Raw genomic sequence first — 18,140 nt, forward strand, 5'->3', positions numbered from 1 at the left:
GCATCACAGTATGCAAATTATTTTAGCAGGAACAGCTAGCATTATGCAAAATTTGAGTTTAGTGGCAAAACAAGCCTAACAAGTGGCTGAGGAAAGGAGATCATAATCAGCTGTTCTTTGAAGGAAAGTCTAGCTGTGATTCACCATCTGACTGCGATGTTGACCCAGAAAAGGGAGAGAGAAGAGACATACCTGGGCATCATGAACTGAATTAGATGGGAGAGCTTTCAGTGTGCAGTTCACATTTTCCTGATCTCTCCCTCTCTCCTTTTCATCTAATCCAGGTGTCACCCTGCCTGTCCTGAGCAGCTGTTTGGAACCAGTAATGAGCTCACTTTGTATGAATGAACTGAAACTTGATCCACGCAAATAAGAAGTGCTGTTAGGTAATAACATATTACCAAAGGATGAAAGTGGTTCTCATGTTCTGGAAACCCACAGATTAAATGACTGCAACATGCCAGATTCATGTCTGCCACCGAGTTACACCTTCAAATTACATTTTGGACAAGGTGCAGTCTATAAATATTATTTATAAATAAACTGGGAGGAGATTTCAAACCATTCAGAAGCATCCACACAGATGCTAGATTGTTCACTGGGACCAGCTGAATGGGGGTCATATTTTCAGTTCTTGGGACTTTCTCCTGATACGGAGGGGGGGCACATCTTCCCCACCCTCCCGCCAGACACCAGAGGGTCCGAGGCAATGACCTCAAGAGAGCTCAGACCCCCCCGAGGACCCTCTTCGCTCCACACTGTTACTTAAGCACCACACTTTACCCCAAACCCCATAAATAAAGTGTCCTTTTCTCTTTCTGCTATTACGGGCGAAATAAGCCCAATATTCCTATGTCTTCCCTCGCCCTATCTGGATACTGAGTAGACCGTGTAGAGCTAGACTCTCCATTGCAGTCAATGGCCACGTTTTGACCAATCAGAATCATGCATTTGTCCTTGCAGAGCTAGCTCAGCTAGCCCTGCACGCCTCATTTAACCTCTTGACAAGCTGCTGACGGCTTCCCGCTGGGAAAACAATGGAACCGAAACCCGTGAACTCATAAAAGTGTCAAATCCTGTTACAATGTATCCATTTTGTTTCCGATTTCAATTACCAATATAAAATGGACTGTTGTTGTTTAGTCGTTCAGTCGTGTCCGACTCTTCGTGACCCCATGGACCAGAGCACGCCAGGCACTTCTGTCTTCCACTGCCACCCGCAGTTTGGTCAGATTCATGTTTGCAGCTTCGAGAACACTGTCTAACCATCTCGTCCTCTGTCGTCCCCTTCTCCTTGTGCCCTCCATCTTTCCCAACATCAGGGTCTTTTCCAGGGAGTCTTCTCTTCTCATGAGGTGGCCAAAGTATTGGAGCCTCAGCTTCAGGATCTGTCCTTCCAGTGAGCACTCAGGGCTGATTTCCTTAAGAATGGATGCGTTTGATCTTCTTGCAGTCCATGGGACTCTCAAGAGTCTCCTCCAGCACCATAATTCAAAAGCGTCAATTCTTCGGCGATCAGCCTTCTTTATGGTCCAGCTCTCACTTCCATACATCACTACTGGGAAAACCATAGCTTTTACTACACAGACCTTTGTTGGCAAGGTGATGTCTCTACTTTTTAAAATGCTATCTAGGTTTGCCATTGCTTTCCTCCCAAGAAACAGGCGTCTCTTAATTTCATGGCTGCTGTCACCATCTGCAGTGATCATGGAGCCCAAGAAAGTAAAATCTCTCACTGCCTCCATTTCCTCCCCTTCTATTTGCCAGGAGGTGATGGGACCAGTGGCCATGATCTTCGTTTTTTTGATGTTGAGCTTCAGACCATATTTTGTGCTCTCCTCTTTCACCCTCAATAAAAGGTTTTTTAATTCCTCCTCACTTTCTGCCATCAAGGTTGTGTCATCTGCATATCTGAGGTTGTTGATATTTCTTCCAGCAATCTTAATTCCGGCTAGGGATTCATCCAGCCCAGCCTTTCGCATGATGAATTCTGCATATAAGTTAAATAAGCAGGGAGACAAAATACAGCCTTGTCGTACTCCTTTCCCAATTTTGAATCAATCAGTTGTTCCATATCCAGTTCTAACTGTAGCTTCTTGTCCCACATAGAGATTTATCAGGAGACAGATGAGGTGATCAGGCACTCCCATTTCTTTAAGAACTTGCCATAGTTTGCTGTGATCGACACAGTCAAAGGCTTTTGCATAGTCAATGAAGCAGAAGTAGATGTCTTTCTGGAACTCTCTAGCTTTCTCCATAATCCAGCGCATGTTTGCAATTTGGTCTCTGGGTCCCCTGCCTCTTCTAAATCCAGCTTGCACTTCTGGGAGTTCTCGGTCCACATACTGCTTGAGCCTTCCTTGAAGAATTTTAAGCATAACCTTGCTAGCGTGTGAAATGAGTGCAATTGTGCGGTAGTTGGAGCATTCTTTAGCATTGCCCTTCTTTGGGATTGGGATGTAGACTGACCTTCTCCAATCTTCTGGCCACTGCTGAGTTTTCCAAACTTGCTGGCATATTGAGTGTAGCACCTTAACAGCATCATCTTTTAAAATTTTAAATAGTTCAGCTGGAATACAATCACTTCCACTGGCCTTGTTATTTATTTAACTTATAAAATGGACTAGAAAACGACTAAAATGTTCAGAAAATCATATAAAATCAACCATAGCTCCCATTTCCTTGCTCTTGGTCTCAATCAACTCAGTCTCTTCAGAACTCCATGACACCTTCCCTGCCTCCATAATTCCCCAAGCGAGGGGTCACGTACTCAGGAAGACCGTACTCAGGAAGACCCTAATCCGGTCAAATCACTCCGTCAAGCCCTTCCTCCGGGCAATGCCAGGTGGCAGACTATGCATACATGGACTATTGTTTTCCCATCACCGGTACTCAGGATGCGCTTATCTATGCATATCCCCGACTCTGCATATCTCCCCCTCCCTCCTCCATATGCTAATCCTGTGTAACCCAACCCCTTCCAAATGTATTCATGACGTGATCTATATAACCCAACCTCTCTTTAATGTATTCGTGATGTCACTATGATGTATTTTGCACTGTATCATGGGACATGGAGGGAACTTTTAAAAGTTAATGTCACCCCTTTCCCGGGGTTCAATCTCGTCTTGAACCTTGTTGCGCAATAAACTGGGATCTCCTGCAGCTTGCTCCAGTCTCCGGCTGAGCTCATTTTCCTCCACAGGGACCCGCGGACTTAGTCCGACGAGCTGGGTAGCAGAGCAATCTCGTGCCCAGATTTTACCGTAACACTCCAGATGGCCTGTTTATGGAGAATTTGTTCTGATTTGTTTGCAGGATGCTTATTTGATAATGAGCATTTTTCCTGTGTTCAAGCTTATTTGCTTCTGGGCTGTTTAAGTGTTCCCATGGGTTATTCGTTCATCCCATACGTTTCTATGCATTTCCTAGTCACTTAGCACACACACAAAGTCTGGCTCACAGAGCCTAGGACTTGCTGATCAGAAGGTCGGCGGTTCGAATCCCCGTGATGGGATGAGCTCCCATTGCTCAGTCCCTGCTCCTGCCAACCTAGTAGTTCAAAAGCACGTCTATGTACTGCTCTGGCAGGAAGGTAAATGGCGTTTCTGTGCTCTGCTCGGGTTCTCCAGAAGCGGCTTAGTCATGCTGGCCACATGACCCAGAAGCTGTCTGAGGACAAACACCGGCCCCCTCGGCCTATAGAGCAAGATGAGCGAGCAACCCCAGTCGTCCGTGACTGGACCTAAGGGTCAGGGGTACCTTTACCTTTACCTAAGCCCCACTGAGCTCAATAGGATTCACTGTCTGGTATGTTCCTGGGTTAAACCTCAGCGCCTAGGACTTGCCGATCGCATGGTCGGCGGTTCGAATCCCTGCGGCGGGGTGCGCTCCCGTTGCTCGGTCCCAGCGCCTGCCAACCTAGCAGTTCGAAAGCACCCTCGGGTGCAAGTAGATAAATAGGGACCGCTTACTAGCGGGATGGTAAACGGCGTTTCCGTGTGCGGCTCTGGCTCGCCAGATGTCCCAGAGACCCAAATAATTTTCTTCTCTATGCAACTACAGCAGCCCGAAGAATATATGCCCAGAAATGAAGGAAGGGAGCAGTACCAACAGCAGAGGAATGGCAGATGAAAATGATCCAATATGCAGAATTGGCAAGCCTAACCAGTCAAATAAGAGATCAAGAAGAAAGAGTATTTAAGGAAGATTGAAAAATGTTTGTAGAATATTTGAAAAATCATTGTAAACTGGTTAGAACCTTAGCAGATTTAGAGTAAATCCAGCAGTAAAATATATGTTGATATAAATAGAGAAAGGGAAAAACCTGGACTAGAATATGCAGCAGTAAGGGGTAATCAGAAGGAACCATGGAAGGGGGGGGTTGTTTAATTCAATGTTTTGCTTTGTTTATGTTATCATGAAAAATTATAAATAAAACTTTAAAAATAAATTATTTCTTTATTTACTTCCATTTATCTGTGGAAGGTGGTGTAATTGGCTCAAGGGGACCAATGTACGTAGGTGTACATATGACATCTATGACATAGATCAAATATGGGAGAAGCCTTCAGATATATATTTAGATGTCCCTGTTTTCACTGGAGAAATGTTGGAGCATATGCATTCCATCATCAGTGCCTAGACTAGGATCTCTTAAGTGTTTACACTCTCTCACACAGGCCAGACCGGCAAAACTTGTTCTGGGTTCCAACCATGTGGGCAGAGATGTGGCTCAACAGAGCCATTCAGCTACTCTAACCTGTTTTGGATGCTGTTGCTTAAAGAGATCAATATTAAGCAACAACTAAGAGAAGAATAGAACTCACTGGCAATGACTCACATGGATCTGGGGCGGGAATTTCCATGCTTCCTTTTCCCTCTGCATGCTTTCCACACAAATGCACACTCCCAAACCTCTGCTGCAGATACTGGGCTTGGATTATTTCATTAGATTATTGCATCCTTGGCAGACAAACCTGGCTGTGCAGGAATATGTCAAATGAAAAGAATGTTCACACACTCTCAATATACATGTATCACCTTGCCACTCCAGATCCACTCCACTTTGCAATGCAAGTGCAGAAATACATGGAAGCAATATAGCAAGCAAGCGACAACAGTTGTGATTGACCAATCTCTCCTTTCTGTAGAGGCACTAGGAATGCCTGGAAAGGAAGAGTCCTGCTGGATCAGACCAATGGCCCATCTGGTCCAGCATTCTGTTCTCATAGCAGCCAGAGCTTTTTTTCTTAAAAAAAATAATGTTTAGGGGTACTCTCATTTCCCTACTCATTTTGAAATACTGCCCCTCAATGAGGCCAAACTTAGAGTCACAAAATGTTTAGGGGTATGCACACCTCTGTATTCCCCCAGAAAAAAAGCACTGATAGTGGCCATCCAGATGCCAAAATGGGAAGCCTGAAAGTACAACTGCCCTGCATGTCTACAGTGAATGTTCTGTGTGGGCTAGTTCACACAGAAGTACCTTATTTGCTCTTTTAAAACAAACAGACATAACCTGAGAAATAATCTAAGGCCAGATCCAGGTGCTCTTGGAAGCAGCAGATTTTGTAGCTCCCTTTCTATCAGGGTTCAGGCCTGGTTTGGGCACAGAAACTGCTTTGGTCGCCTTGCATGGTGACATTTGTCAGGAGAGGAAATATGTCCTTAGGTGGCAACATGAGAGCAGGTCTTTTCTGCAGTGACTCCCCAGGGAGGTTCGCTTGGAGCCTTTGGATGATTAATATTCTACAGCCTTTTAAATGTTTGTGGGAGGGTAAAGCTTTGGAAAACACCTGCCTGAAAGCCTGTAGATCTGCTGCCAGTCAATATAGACAAACTCAAGTTAGATTTGGTCTGACTAAAGACTTGTCCATACTTCCGCTAGTGCTGCGCTTAGAATGCATGGGTCAGAGCAGTTTTCCACTTGAACCATGCTTTCTAGGTGCAGGTTAGAGCAGTTTTCCCTCTGACAAGACCCTTTCCAATGGAAAATCCACTCTTTAGTGATAGATTGGAACAAATGACAATCAAGGGAAAACCCAAATTTCTGTTTGCTCTGATGGAGCACTAAATAGCAGTTGCCATGGGAGAAAGCAGCAGGACAATAGGAAGTGTCAATAAGTTGTGTTACACAGTATAAGGCAGCTTCCTGTTTCTAGTTCTTAGGAAGGTACTGTACAAGCTTCCTGAATGTTCTCAGCCAATAGCGTATTTGGCTTGATTGGTTTGAAAAAGATGCATCTGGAGATCTGTGCTCATAATTTTAAATTTCCAGTATAGGGGGAGGGGGATGAGGCACTGTGGCTCCCACAAGGTGCCAGATACTCTGCTACTGAGCTTCACACTTCTTTAGAGATATTTGCACCAGCTCCTTTCCTGAAATCTCCCTCAGCAGGGACACACAGGGACACACAGAATTGATTACCATATTTGCTGGGGTGAGCGGCTAGGAAGGAAAGGGTTCCTGCATTTTTAAGAGTTATGCAGAATGGAGATGTGGGGTTGTAAAGGCTAACAAGGCTAACTTTTGGTCCCATACCCTGCAAGTTCTTTTTCCACTCAGAGAGACTCCTAGAGTTTCTGCCACAGCTTGTATTATTAGTTCCAGCCACAGTTTGGAGGAAAAAGAAGAAAATCCGAAACCATCAGATAAATTCTTTATTCAGGACCAAATAAACTGCACAAAATGATAAGCAAGTTTTTCAAAACTATTCATTGGACAGGATGTTAAGCAACAAAACAGTGAAAAGGGAGAGGAATAGAGAAACAGTCGGTGAATTACAGTTCCTAGGATTTTTTGAAGAAAGCCATGACAGTTCTAAGAGTATGACCTTAGGGCAATCTATAGTGTAGATTTAAGTCCAGGTAACAGTGAATAGAAACTGATGTCCGGGGAAAATAGGTTTTTTAAAAAAATCCTTACAACTTTACTGAGCATACAGTAGGTGGTTGTACATTTCTAATTGTAGAATTAAGTTCTACAAATTTAGCATATGGATTGTACCAGCACTTTGTTAGTAATTTTGTATGTGTAAAAATACAACTGTTTATAAAAGCTACAATGCCTCCTAGAATTTATTCCATCTAAACTTGGAACTCTTTCTAGGGAATTGTTTTTCAAGTATGTTGTTAACATTATTAATCAAAGAAACATTGTATCTCCAGATTGTTGTGTCCCTAATGAGGTATTTTCCAGGGACCTCTTTTTCAACATACTGTCTGCAATGATAAAGAATTGCAATCTCTTTGGGAACTACCAGCGTCTTACTATAACCTTTGAGAATGGTGTGGACTGAAGTCTGAACCACTGCTCTTGGATTAACGATCATCTTTCTCTGATTACTAAACTTCAGTTTAATGGGCTCTCTGTAAATATGCTGCAGTATATTAGTTCCTGGGACCATTTTCCAGGATGAAATGTTGAGTGTGTCTGTAGAGGAAAAGATATGCTGAGGAAATAAATGATTCTCAAACAAGAAGATGCCTGTCTCTGGATTTCGATCCTCAAGATCGCTTATCATTGTTTTCCAACTCAGATGCTTAATGGGTAGGATAATTTCATCAATGTCATTAAGAACCACATATTTGCTCCTGTACATATTGCGGTAGATGCAATCATTTAGGACTGTAGCTTTCCCATAGTCCCAGTCTTTGGAAGAATACCAGAAAGAAGAGAAATTAACATATGAAAAAATTGGCCATGGAATAATATCAATGGTACCTTCTGCAACATAAAATTCCAATACTTTCTCTATGAGTTGGCTGCAGTTGTACATGTAGACCAGCACTTTCTGTGCACCAAGAATTTTATACATTTCCATGCTTTGTATGAACTGCAAGACATTGCTGTAGTTTCCAAACATGACAGGGAGACAAAGGGTGAATTCAGCAGAAAATGAATCCTCAGGCACACGGTTCTTAATTTCAAACCTTGGTAGCTTGTCGATTTTCCCTCTAGGAGATGAATGAATTGACACGTATTTTGGAGAGCACTTTCTGGGTTCCAAGCACACAATATCTGCTGGACCAAAAGGGAAATCAGTTCTATCCAAGTGAATGTCTATGGCTGCTCTTATTATGGAGACATGGCCATCATGACTACAGCAAAACCAACAATAAAGGTCCTGTATTTTCTTGTAGCGCACTACTGCGATCACACGAGTTAGGTTTCCTTCTCTGTCATCGTGATACGGTGAAATGATAAATGTTTTATTATATTTTAAAGCTGTTATTGTATCATTGGCAATCTCACCTTTGCAGAGATCCGTTGACTGTATTGTTTGTGGCAGCAAAGGGGTTTGCATCAGCCACAAGTATGCTTCAAAGGACAGTACAATTAGAAAAGAAACTACCACCATAAAATTGTTTCTTCTACAGAAATACATCTTTAACTCTTGGCCTTGCAACAAAGTGCCTGTAACTGAAATGGAAAAGCAGGGAGAGAATATTATCAACTTACTCAAAACCAAGAAACCAATTTTAAGGATAGACTTAGAAAGATGCATAACAAGGCCTTAAAATATTGAATAATTGTGACACTGGAATACATGCCAACTCATAATGATGATATTATGTGTGATCAGCTCTCCCATATATGAAATATCTTCTCAGTGTGTGCTTGAAAGGAATCCACACTCCCTAACCATAAATTAGTCCAGTTTAGTTCCTCACTCCTACTAAGGGGGACTTTGCTTTGTCCTCCTGGAGAGGATGGGTGTGGGGAGTGATTTAAATAAGCTTCCCTTCCGCTATAAATGACCACCCTTTACTTTCTGTATCTCCTCCCCCCTCAACACCGATAAATGTGGGATAATTCTTCTATACTGTACAGTGTTGACAAAAAGACAATATAATCCCTGCCCAAAAAACACAAGTTACTCCACCTTTATAGATGAGCTCTCTGACCCATGTTAAAAAGCTATCCCTTACCCCAAATAAAAAGTTATTAGCTAGCCCCATACTTATTTATGTGGGTTTCTCTCATTCCCCCTCCTAGTCTGTGAGAAATACCTCTCAACTCTTGCAAATTCGGGATTTTCTGTCTCTCTCCCCCCACCCCCAGCACCTATTCATAAAGGGTTCCTATCCGTTTTCCTTTCAAAATGGCGTTTGGTCATTCCTGCTACTATTAATAAAGTTACCACACGCTCCCCAAACTGGTAAGGGGATGGCACCCCCCACTCCATTAATATGCGCGCTTCCCTTCCTTGTTCATGGATCCAGGACCCCCCCCCCCCCAATATACAAAGTGTGTTTGCTGTGGTGGTGGGGTCCTGTTTCCTCAAGTTGTTGTGATCTGCTCTCCTCTCCCCCCATAACGAGGGAGCGTATTTTTCACCAACTTGTGTCGGGGGCCGGCGGTTAGAATTACCTCTTGTACAAGGATTTGCCACGAAGGGGGAAGAAAGCGCGGTTTAAAAGAAACTTAAGACCTGCTCCTTCCTGCCCTCCTACCTCCCAGCACTTTAAGGCCTCTGAGGACAAAAAGAAAAGGCGGGAAGCGTCCCTTTAACTGCAGCCTGAGGGGATTTTTTTTTTTTTTTTAAGGCTGCAGTTAAAGGGACGCTTCCCGCCTTTCCCCCCCTCTTCAAGTCATCTTTCCACTGAAATGGCTCCTGGGCGAGTGCGATGGAAAGAAAACGGACATATCTGTCTAGGGAGCAAAAAACAACAACAACACAAATGAACAATCTTCTTCAAGGTAACAGTTTAAGATAGATCAATAAGTTAACTGTTTTTAGACTGTGAATATGGCCTCCCCCACATGGCGCACGCGCACCAGGAGTGGGGAACCCTGCCCTTAAGATAGCAGTTTAAATAGATTAACGTGTGTAACGGCGACGGTGCATAAACGGATCAAGAAGATAACATTATTATTTATCTCATTTCGCGCTGGTGGTTTAAATCTGGGGGCCCTTTTCTGTTCTGCCCTCAAAATGTAGCCTCTCACTTCCCCTCCATCTGCCCCTGTCCAACTATTGTTTTAGAGATCATTAATGCCGTACTGATTTTTTCAGCCATATAATATGCCTTTTGTGTTAACTGCAATGTTTAGCTTATTTTTCGTTGTTGTTTTGTTAATAGTGTTTTACAGATTGTAATTGTTGATGTTTTCTTAATCTTTTATAGGACTTGCAATGTATTTGCAATGCTCTGTTATTGTTCTTGATTGTTTGTAGGCTGCTTTGAGATTCATTTGAATGAAAAGCGGCATAGAAATACAATACAATAAAATAAAATCTGTTCGAAAAGGGGACGGGGAAGGCAGTTGGAGTCTTTAAAAATCCCCTCAGAAAAAAGAAAGCAAGCCTGAGGGGATTTTTAAAGCCTCTAACTGCCTTTCCTCAGGGTGGGATGGGAAGAAAATTGAGACAAACTCTTGGTAAAACCTACCTTTTAAATAACAGTTGTAATGATGGTGATGAATATGTAACCTATCGGTTTCTTTTTATAAAAGTAGCTCAAGGCATCTTAAAACATGCACATGAAAACCAGCATAAAACAAAACACATAAAAATCTCAAACACCTTCATATTTTTAAAAGTCAGTAGGACTAAAGCATCCTACCCACCGATAATAAAAGAATCATAGAACATAGAGTTGGAAGGGATCCTAAGGGTCATTTAGCCCAACCCTCTGCAATGCAGGAATCTCAAAGGGCACTTTCCCTACTTTCTAGGACCCTTCCCCAATGCCATAAGGTATAAATATTTATATTTAGGGTTGGCAGCCACTGATCTGAGGCACCCAGCACTATAGAGCACAGTAGGAGTAGGCCTCAGGCGGAAACAGGCCATTTCCCAGTCTTCAATCATTCAGTGTTCCCACCCTTAGCCTACTTTAATAATTTGACTGAAAGGATTAATGCATTCACCTTGATAAGCCTGTTTGGACTTCCCCCTCTCAGAACACTCAGAGTCACTTAACCAAATGTATGAGGCTAAAGGTTAATCTAATCCATCCTGTTTTTGTAGTGGCCATTTAAGATGCCTCTGGTAATTCACACTTGTGATTCCCGGTAACACATTCAGAAGGCATGGTGCCTCTGAAAGTGAAGGGAGAATGCAAAGTATAATTTAGCTACAGAAATAAAAGCAAAATGATGCCCAATACTTGCCTATAATTGGCACAGTGAGAAAACAGTGTTTACTAGGTTACAGAAAAACTACACATGAACAGAAGGAGCTACCTTATGTTGAGTCAGACCTTTTTTAGAGCAACATTTTCTGTGTCTTTTGTATTGGTGGAACCCAGAGTTGTCCAGTCATTGTTGAATGGTGGGAAATTCAGGATGGGGACAGCATACAATTAAACTATGGAATGTATTAACACAAAGATGTGCTGATACTCACCAACTTAAGACTGCTTTAAAAAGTATAAAGCAAAAGGGGAATGCCTGTTTCTCTTTAGGGGTTGGCCCCTAAGGTCGCAGGCGAAAAACTGGCTCCATTGCAGCAACCCTGCAAGACCTCCTCCAGTAGGCCAGTGGTGCTTTTAGTTCCTTGCCAAGGGTGAAACCACCATCCCAATCTGCCTTCATACAATGGAGAGACCTGCATTGTCCCAGACTCGTACAAGCCTGGGTGAAACCACCTCAGCTCTCGAGGTGAGAGCTGGAAAAGTTTCATCCGGTGTCTTGTGGGCAGAGGCCAATGCAGAATGTTTTTTCAACATTGCAGTATACCACCAAAGCACAATGTTTGGCTGGCGACACATGGCAGTGTTGAACAGCTGATATAGTCCAGCCCTAACCTCTGGGAACAGAGATACATTGCGTCTGGATACTAGTCTCTCTCAGGGGACCAACAGTAGGAGAAGGATATTGCACTTACATCCTGCTTGTGTGCTTCCCATAGTCACATGGGAGGCCACCTCAGCAGGCCTTTGGTCTGTTCTTAGTTTTCCCCGAGAAAACATTTTATGTACATAAAACTGTAACCAACCAGATGCCTCTAGGAAGCCTGCATGCAGGACATTAAAGAGTTCTCTCCTAACATTTATCCCCTACACCTGAAATTCGGTGGCATATAACTGTCAAAGTTCTGTTTGCAGTATCATTGAGTATAGTGCTATTCAAGAGCTGTGTGAAAATTTTGACAGCTTCACTTGACACCAAGGACCACTTCTAATGTTGTTTTTCCCTATTCAGGTTTTTTTTTGGGGGGGGGGAGCATGTAGTTGAGAATTAACTATAAAATGCCAGCAAATTTGTGTGAACAGCTTGATGAAAGTCTTTTGCCTGATTGTTTAACCCCAACATTTCCTAGTTTTCTTTATACATATTTTGTTCTTGTCAGGCTTTATGGAATTGTCTTCTACTCTTCAGAACCTCAACAGAAACAAATTCAACTTCCTGAACCCTGGAGGCTTCTGCCAATACCCATTGCAGTTTCAAATATAAATTTCACTGATATCACGAAGGATAGAAGCTTTTTATTTTTAAAAAACAAGAAAAGTTGAAATCCTCAAGAACACTAATTCTGCAAAGTTTTTAGGTTTTGGAAACTCTTGGGCAAGTGGACCAAGTGTCTCTGAATCAGGCCGTCTCTTCTTTAACCCTGCCACTGCTGCCCATTTGCTTCCCCACTTTCAGCCCAATCCACTCAGCAACTAGGAGGGGGAGTGCAAAGCAAGTTGGGCGTGCTGCTCTATATCCTCACTTAATGTAGTTAGTTGTCCATTCACCGAGGGCAGCAACTTCAAGGGCAAAAGCAGCAGGGCCAGAAAGTTCTTGATCAGTAAACATCCTCTTCAGGAATATGGGCCTTGGCAGGAGCCCGACAATGCCAACTTGGCTCCCCAGACTTTTTTATCTGCACCTGGTAAACAACAACCTATTGCATGTGAGTAGCTGCAAGTGGAAATCACGCCTTTGTGTTACTCCTTTGGGGGGTGATGAGGATGAGGGTACTGCTGCTGGATGACTGCTTGTGGATGTGAGAGATTGGATGAGCTGGGCAAGAGGTGTATGTGTGTTAGTTAACCTGGCTCCCAAGTAAAAGGTGGAATGCTGGGGAGCTGCATGTTAAGTGACAGCATGGATGCTGTTGACGAATGCACAACCAGTGTAATCGTGATCTGCTATTTTATATTAATTGCATTTTTCTTTTGTATTAATATGTTCATAGCTTTGGGGGCCTTTGGGTCAAAAAGCAGTTATAAACCATATGTGTAAAATATGTGCTAAAGAAAGAAAACTATATTTTATTTTTACATTAAAGTTTTTAATTAGTGAAACAATTATCATCAATGTAACAAGCTGAAAAATACAGCAACCTGATAGAAGACTGAGGTAACAAAATACTGTGCCAAAAACCTAAAAGACTCCCACACAAGAGTTAAAAGTTCAGTGGTTATTATGAGAGACAATTCACAAGATTTTTTAGAAAGAGGCCTTACACAAATGGCATGCAGTGGGCTGCTGGAATACAGCTAAAAGTAAAAATAAAATAAAATAGTGCAACAGTTCTCACAAGAAACAAATTGAAATATAGAAATTGGTTTACATCACAATGTGACAAATGGGTCAAAAATTGAATACTATTGTCTATACCTTGACTGAGTGCTAATTGGAAAAACATGCATTTTGGCACTAAGTTTACTTTTAAATTACATACACGCTAATAAATTAATAATAAATAATATTGCTCAATACAGCTAAACAAATCATTAACAGTCATCCTGAAAATAATTTGATAGGGACCCTTTTGCAGAATAGCTGAACAAAAAGACTAGCTTTGTACAATTATCACTGTTCACTAGGACCTGATCCAGTAGTCTGTTCTGGGCATAGGAATACTGATGTGCAGTATGGGGTTATCTCACCTGCACCAGACCACTATTCATTTCAAAGGATAAAGCCAATTTGCCTTTGCACACGTGGATCTGTTGCCACCATTGAAATTATTTGAACTGTTTTCAAGCACAAGAGCTGAGTGTGAGTTTGTGTGTATTTTTACACACACACACACACACGCCAGGGCACAGTTTTTGTGATATGCTTTGAGGGAGGTGGTATTTTAAATAGTACCAATATGCATCACTTGAATTCACAGTAAAAGGTGCACACACACAAAAATCAGTAGCTAAGTAGAGCTTCATGCTTTTATAGGACGAGAACCATTTAAATGTGGATTATGCTAATAACAATTTCCATATACTGTACTAACACTCGTTTATTTCATCTTCTCAAAACACTGCAGCAAAGATGCTTATATTGCTGAATACTGCATCATATCACCATTATCACACAACTCATTATTGTACAACTTTCCATGTCCATATACAACAAATCAAAATCATGGCCAGCCATTTGCATCACTGGTTCTTGCTTTCTTTTCTTAAAAACAAAAACAAAACAAAACATTCCAAATGCAGATTTGCAGAGGGACTTTCAAGTAGCTTAATTCCAAGAGATTTCCCCCCTCTACAGATGCATGCAAGTTTCATTCATTACAAAAGGAGATTTCCCCTCTCATGGGTGTCACCATGACAAGTGTTATTTTCATTAATGCAATGTCATTATCAAGGACTGTGCTGATTTCTGATCCAAATTCCTTTGGATTGAGGTGCTTGATGTAAAAGGGTGGAGGCTGATGAGTTTTGGGAGGCATTTTTCTTGTGATGTGGGGATTCTTCACAAGCCAAAATATTTTCCCTTGTTTATCCAGTAAGTAAAATATAAAGCAAAATACAGATATGCTTTCTGTAAGTGTTTGTTCTGAAAGAGTTTTGCAGCCAAATACCACACATTCTTACTTAGAAGGCCCACTAGATTCAATGGGACATAATTTACCATATTTTCTAGCCTTCATGTTTGACAGCTGTTTCTGTCCACTCAGAGGCATCTAATAAACTCCCTTTGCCTTCAATAGTGTATGGTTTTTGGATGTAGCCACTGTAATTTCAGTTTGTGGTTCACACTGACTTATGAACAAGCCAGTAAGTGTAAGCATTTATTATTTAGGTTTAAATGTTGCTCTTCTGACTAACTGTGAGCACCTGGATTACTGATGAATCATTATATAACTAGGTCTTGGAACTTATTCTGAGCAGTTCAAATTTATTTTGCTTCAAATATGTTTTGACGAAAGAGCTACAGTTTGTATTCTAACCAATGCATATTTTAACCCCTAAGGGACTGAGGTAAAATTTACCATACAGATTGTTCTTCTCCATCCGATTATTTGATTGGTAGGCAACCCAAACACCACTGTTTTTCCTTAAGCCATTCGTTGACAATGGAGTCACTAAATTATGCATGTCATAATTCCCTTTCTATAGCATTTGGTCTTTGGCAGCATGAGAAGGCCTAGTCCTTTTAACCATTTATTAGTTTCCCTGCATCAGGTGGGTGCTCCTTGCATTTTTGGCATCCTTGGAAGTTACAAAGGATAAAATTCAGGCTGGGCTGTCAACGGAAAGATCCTTTGATTTAATACAACTGTAGAAGTGATGATAATGTTATCCATGGTTTTGTAATGCGTTTCTGGCTTAAATACGGACATTTAAAACTTGAGTACACGCCTGGATGAGGCTAATTATTTAGTATAAAAGGATGGTGTTGGCTTTTCAGCATTAAGTAGGAGGTTTGGAGATCAGACTTTTAATAACCATCATTCAGCTGGCAAGATGTGTCTCTTTCTGCATCCTGCAGGTAGGTGGGATATTATCAGCACATATACGCAGAGAAGTTACAAAATCATACACCTTTGCTTTTGATGGCAAATCCAGAAAAATGTTCTTCTTGAAAAAACAATCCAAACATGTAAACTCCATCTCTCTGTACAAGAGAACCCTTCAAAATTGTATCCCAACACATTATGAGATGGTGATGTCTAAAAAGAGAATTCCATCCATTGGCCGATGATAAGAGTTTGTTGATAGACCTATAGATATCCTATTACAGCTACCTCACTCTCATGAATTTAGCTTTTGGATTGGCAAGAAAGCCAGCTGTGCAGCTCCCAACTGTAAAAAGGGTGTTTGGGGATATATCTTGCTGTAAAATTGCCTATTGCCCCTTTTGGGTAGCTTACTAGATTCAGTAACTAGGTTCTCTTTGACAGCCAGTTTCATACTGGATTTCAGTCTTAGATCTATGACACAAGCATACAACATAACATTTAAAAACAATACAGTCAACAGACACTGAACATTAAAGGAAATTATTTAAAATAAAAACATTCAAAGATTAACAATATCCAATTAGATCAATAGACAGCATGCCCTTGCCAGAGCTTTCTTCAGATGCAGAGTTCTGTTAATCCGAAATGGCTTCCCAAGTTTATTAAAAGCTGTACCACTCAGTTGTAGTCTTGCAGATGTTCAGTGGCTGAGTGCTTACTGACTGCTATTCATATGTTAGGAAATGAGGGAAAGGGAGATAATCAATGTATTCTTTCCTTGCTGAATACAGCCTTAACACTGATTTTCTGTGAAAGAAAGGTATGTGAAGTATCAAAAAAGGTGGGCTCAGGAAGGATATACTGGCAACCGCCCCCCACCCCCAGAGAAAGGGAGAGGGTGTAAACCCTCGTCCCAAGGCAGGAATGCTCTTGCAACTTAACTGATTGAGCAGATGCCCTGTGCCCCAGAAGACCCGGGGGCAGGTGACACACAGCTAGACATTTTTGATGAATAGCACCCACAGTAAAAAGAAAAACAAATAATTTAAGGCAAATATTTCTTTTTGGAGTGAAAGAACCCAGGAGGAGCGTTAACACCAACTGATTTTTCAGCAGCAAGAGACCCTTCATATGCCTGGGCACCTGTAGTTAATTAAAACAAAGCAGCACAACCAATTACAAGAAACAAACACTAAATTGAAGGTGGTTTATCTTGTGCCAAAATACACATTTCTCAAATAGCTCAGGTATGAACATTGGTTTGTCCCTATGTTTGATACAAAATCTGAGGCAGCCACATTGCCAAGCAACTCAGTGCACTTAAGGTTATAAAAACGTTGTTCCACAATGTCCTATTCTAATTGACACTTTGCAGCAAAGTTAACACTGTCATCATTTTGTGCATTAGAAATAATTGAAAACCCAACATGGGCTAAATGTTCTTCAGTCACATAAAGCAGCTCAACAATAAAAAGAGCAGTTAAAAAAAAAATCCGCAGAAGATGTGATGCACAGTTTGTGGCAGAACAGAAATCCACAGTAGTCTGTGACCACAAAGCTAAAGTCAAGGATCCTGCACTAAGCAGGTTGTATCTTCAATCAGTCTAAATCACCTCTCTCATCAGTGCATTGAGTTAGATCCTGTCCTAAGGACAACATTCACTTTCTGCTTTTAGAAGCTGTGTCATAATTACTTTCAAGTTATATAAGAAAAGTGCTGAAGTCACTGTTACAGACAGCTGGCTCACTCTAGAGTCCCCTTCCTCCATTTTCCTGTGGGAATGATTCTCCCATCCTGCAGTTTGGCACTTGAAGTCACATCACATACTGGAGCACGTTATTCAAATGACATAAGGTTTGCAGGTACCTGGCAGAGAAAAGTAAACTGGTCAGTACAATGAATGGTCAGCCTATCATGGATAGAAGACGTCAGCATCCCAAGGCAGTGGAAGTGCTCATGCAAAAAGAAAAAAAGGAAGTTATAAATTGGTTCTACATCTATAAAAGCTATTTATTTATTTAAACATAAGAAAACCAGAGGAAGTTGCGTACACCAGCAATAGTTTCATCAACCAGGAATGTATGATTAACAGCTTGATGCGTGGTCTGAGTGATTTGCTGCATGTTCTGAAATCATTAACTAGAGTGGCTGAGTTTGCTTTTTCCCTCCTCACCCCAATCCCTTTTCTGTGGTGTAAATTGTAAGCCTGAGCGTGGGGACTTCTTTATTTTTGATATCTGAAAATGGTTCTGGACAGTGATATTTTTCTAGAAAAAGAGGTGCCAGAACTCACCATGAATGCCTCCCTTGTTCTCTTATAATGGCAATGGTGCTCACCTGAGAGGTGTCAGAACTGAGTTCTGGTGAGTTCCGGCTGAAAAAAAGCCCTGGCTCGGCAAGTCTTTTTGGCTGAGGAGCAGGGTAAAAATCTTCTCAGACCAAGAGTAAGAGTACTTTAACAGAGAAACCATGCGCTGCACACTGAATTAAATTTCCATATCATAAAT

General features: G+C 41.6%; 2 protein-coding genes across 14 annotated transcripts in view; both read right to left on the minus strand.

Annotated features, from left to right (window-relative positions):
* Positions 1 to 6,645: 6,645 nt before the first annotated feature.
* LOC310669568 (beta-1,4-galactosyltransferase galt-1-like) lies at positions 6,646 to 9,786 on the minus strand. The gene is made up of 3 exons (XM_083423910.1): positions 9,738 to 9,786; positions 8,258 to 8,425; positions 6,646 to 8,023 (listed from the first exon to the last, which is right to left on the minus strand). Exons 1-3 carry the CDS (start codon positions 9,769 to 9,771, stop codon positions 7,074 to 7,076), a joined length of 1,152 nt encoding a protein of 383 aa, XP_083280036.1. The 5' UTR covers positions 9,772 to 9,786; the 3' UTR covers positions 6,646 to 7,073.
* Positions 9,787 to 13,207: 3,421 nt separating this feature from the next.
* RALGPS1 (Ral GEF with PH domain and SH3 binding motif 1) overlaps positions 13,208 to 18,140 on the minus strand; it is a 218,139-nt gene continuing 213,206 nt past the window's right edge. For all 13 annotated transcript variants that reach the window (XM_083423745.1, XM_083423737.1, XM_083423746.1 and 10 more), the window contains one exon: positions 13,208 to 17,499. In XM_083423745.1, the coding sequence (XP_083279871.1) occupies positions 17,470 to 17,499 (30 nt within the window). In that variant the 3' untranslated portion in view covers positions 13,208 to 17,469. The remainder of the gene's footprint in view (positions 17,500 to 18,140) is intronic.

This window comes from Podarcis tiliguerta (genome assembly GCF_965153285.1).
Source record: "Podarcis tiliguerta genome assembly, chromosome: Z".
NCBI classification, from domain to species: Eukaryota; Metazoa; Chordata; class Lepidosauria; order Squamata; family Lacertidae; genus Podarcis; species Podarcis tiliguerta.

Excerpts from the sequence above, each read along its gene's own strand:
- LOC310669568 (XM_083423910.1), bottom strand. The coding sequence starts at position 9,771 with ATGTGGGGGAGGCCATATTCACAGTCTAAAAACA. Across the intron at positions 8,426-9,737 it reads ATATTCACAGTCTAAAAACA|TTACAGGCACTTTGTTGCAA; the intron begins GTTAACTTATTG and ends TTTCCATTTCAG. Across the intron at positions 8,024-8,257 it reads GTCAACGGATCTCTGCAAAG|ATATTGTGTGCTTGGAACCC; the intron begins GTGAGATTGCCA and ends TTGGTCCAGCAG.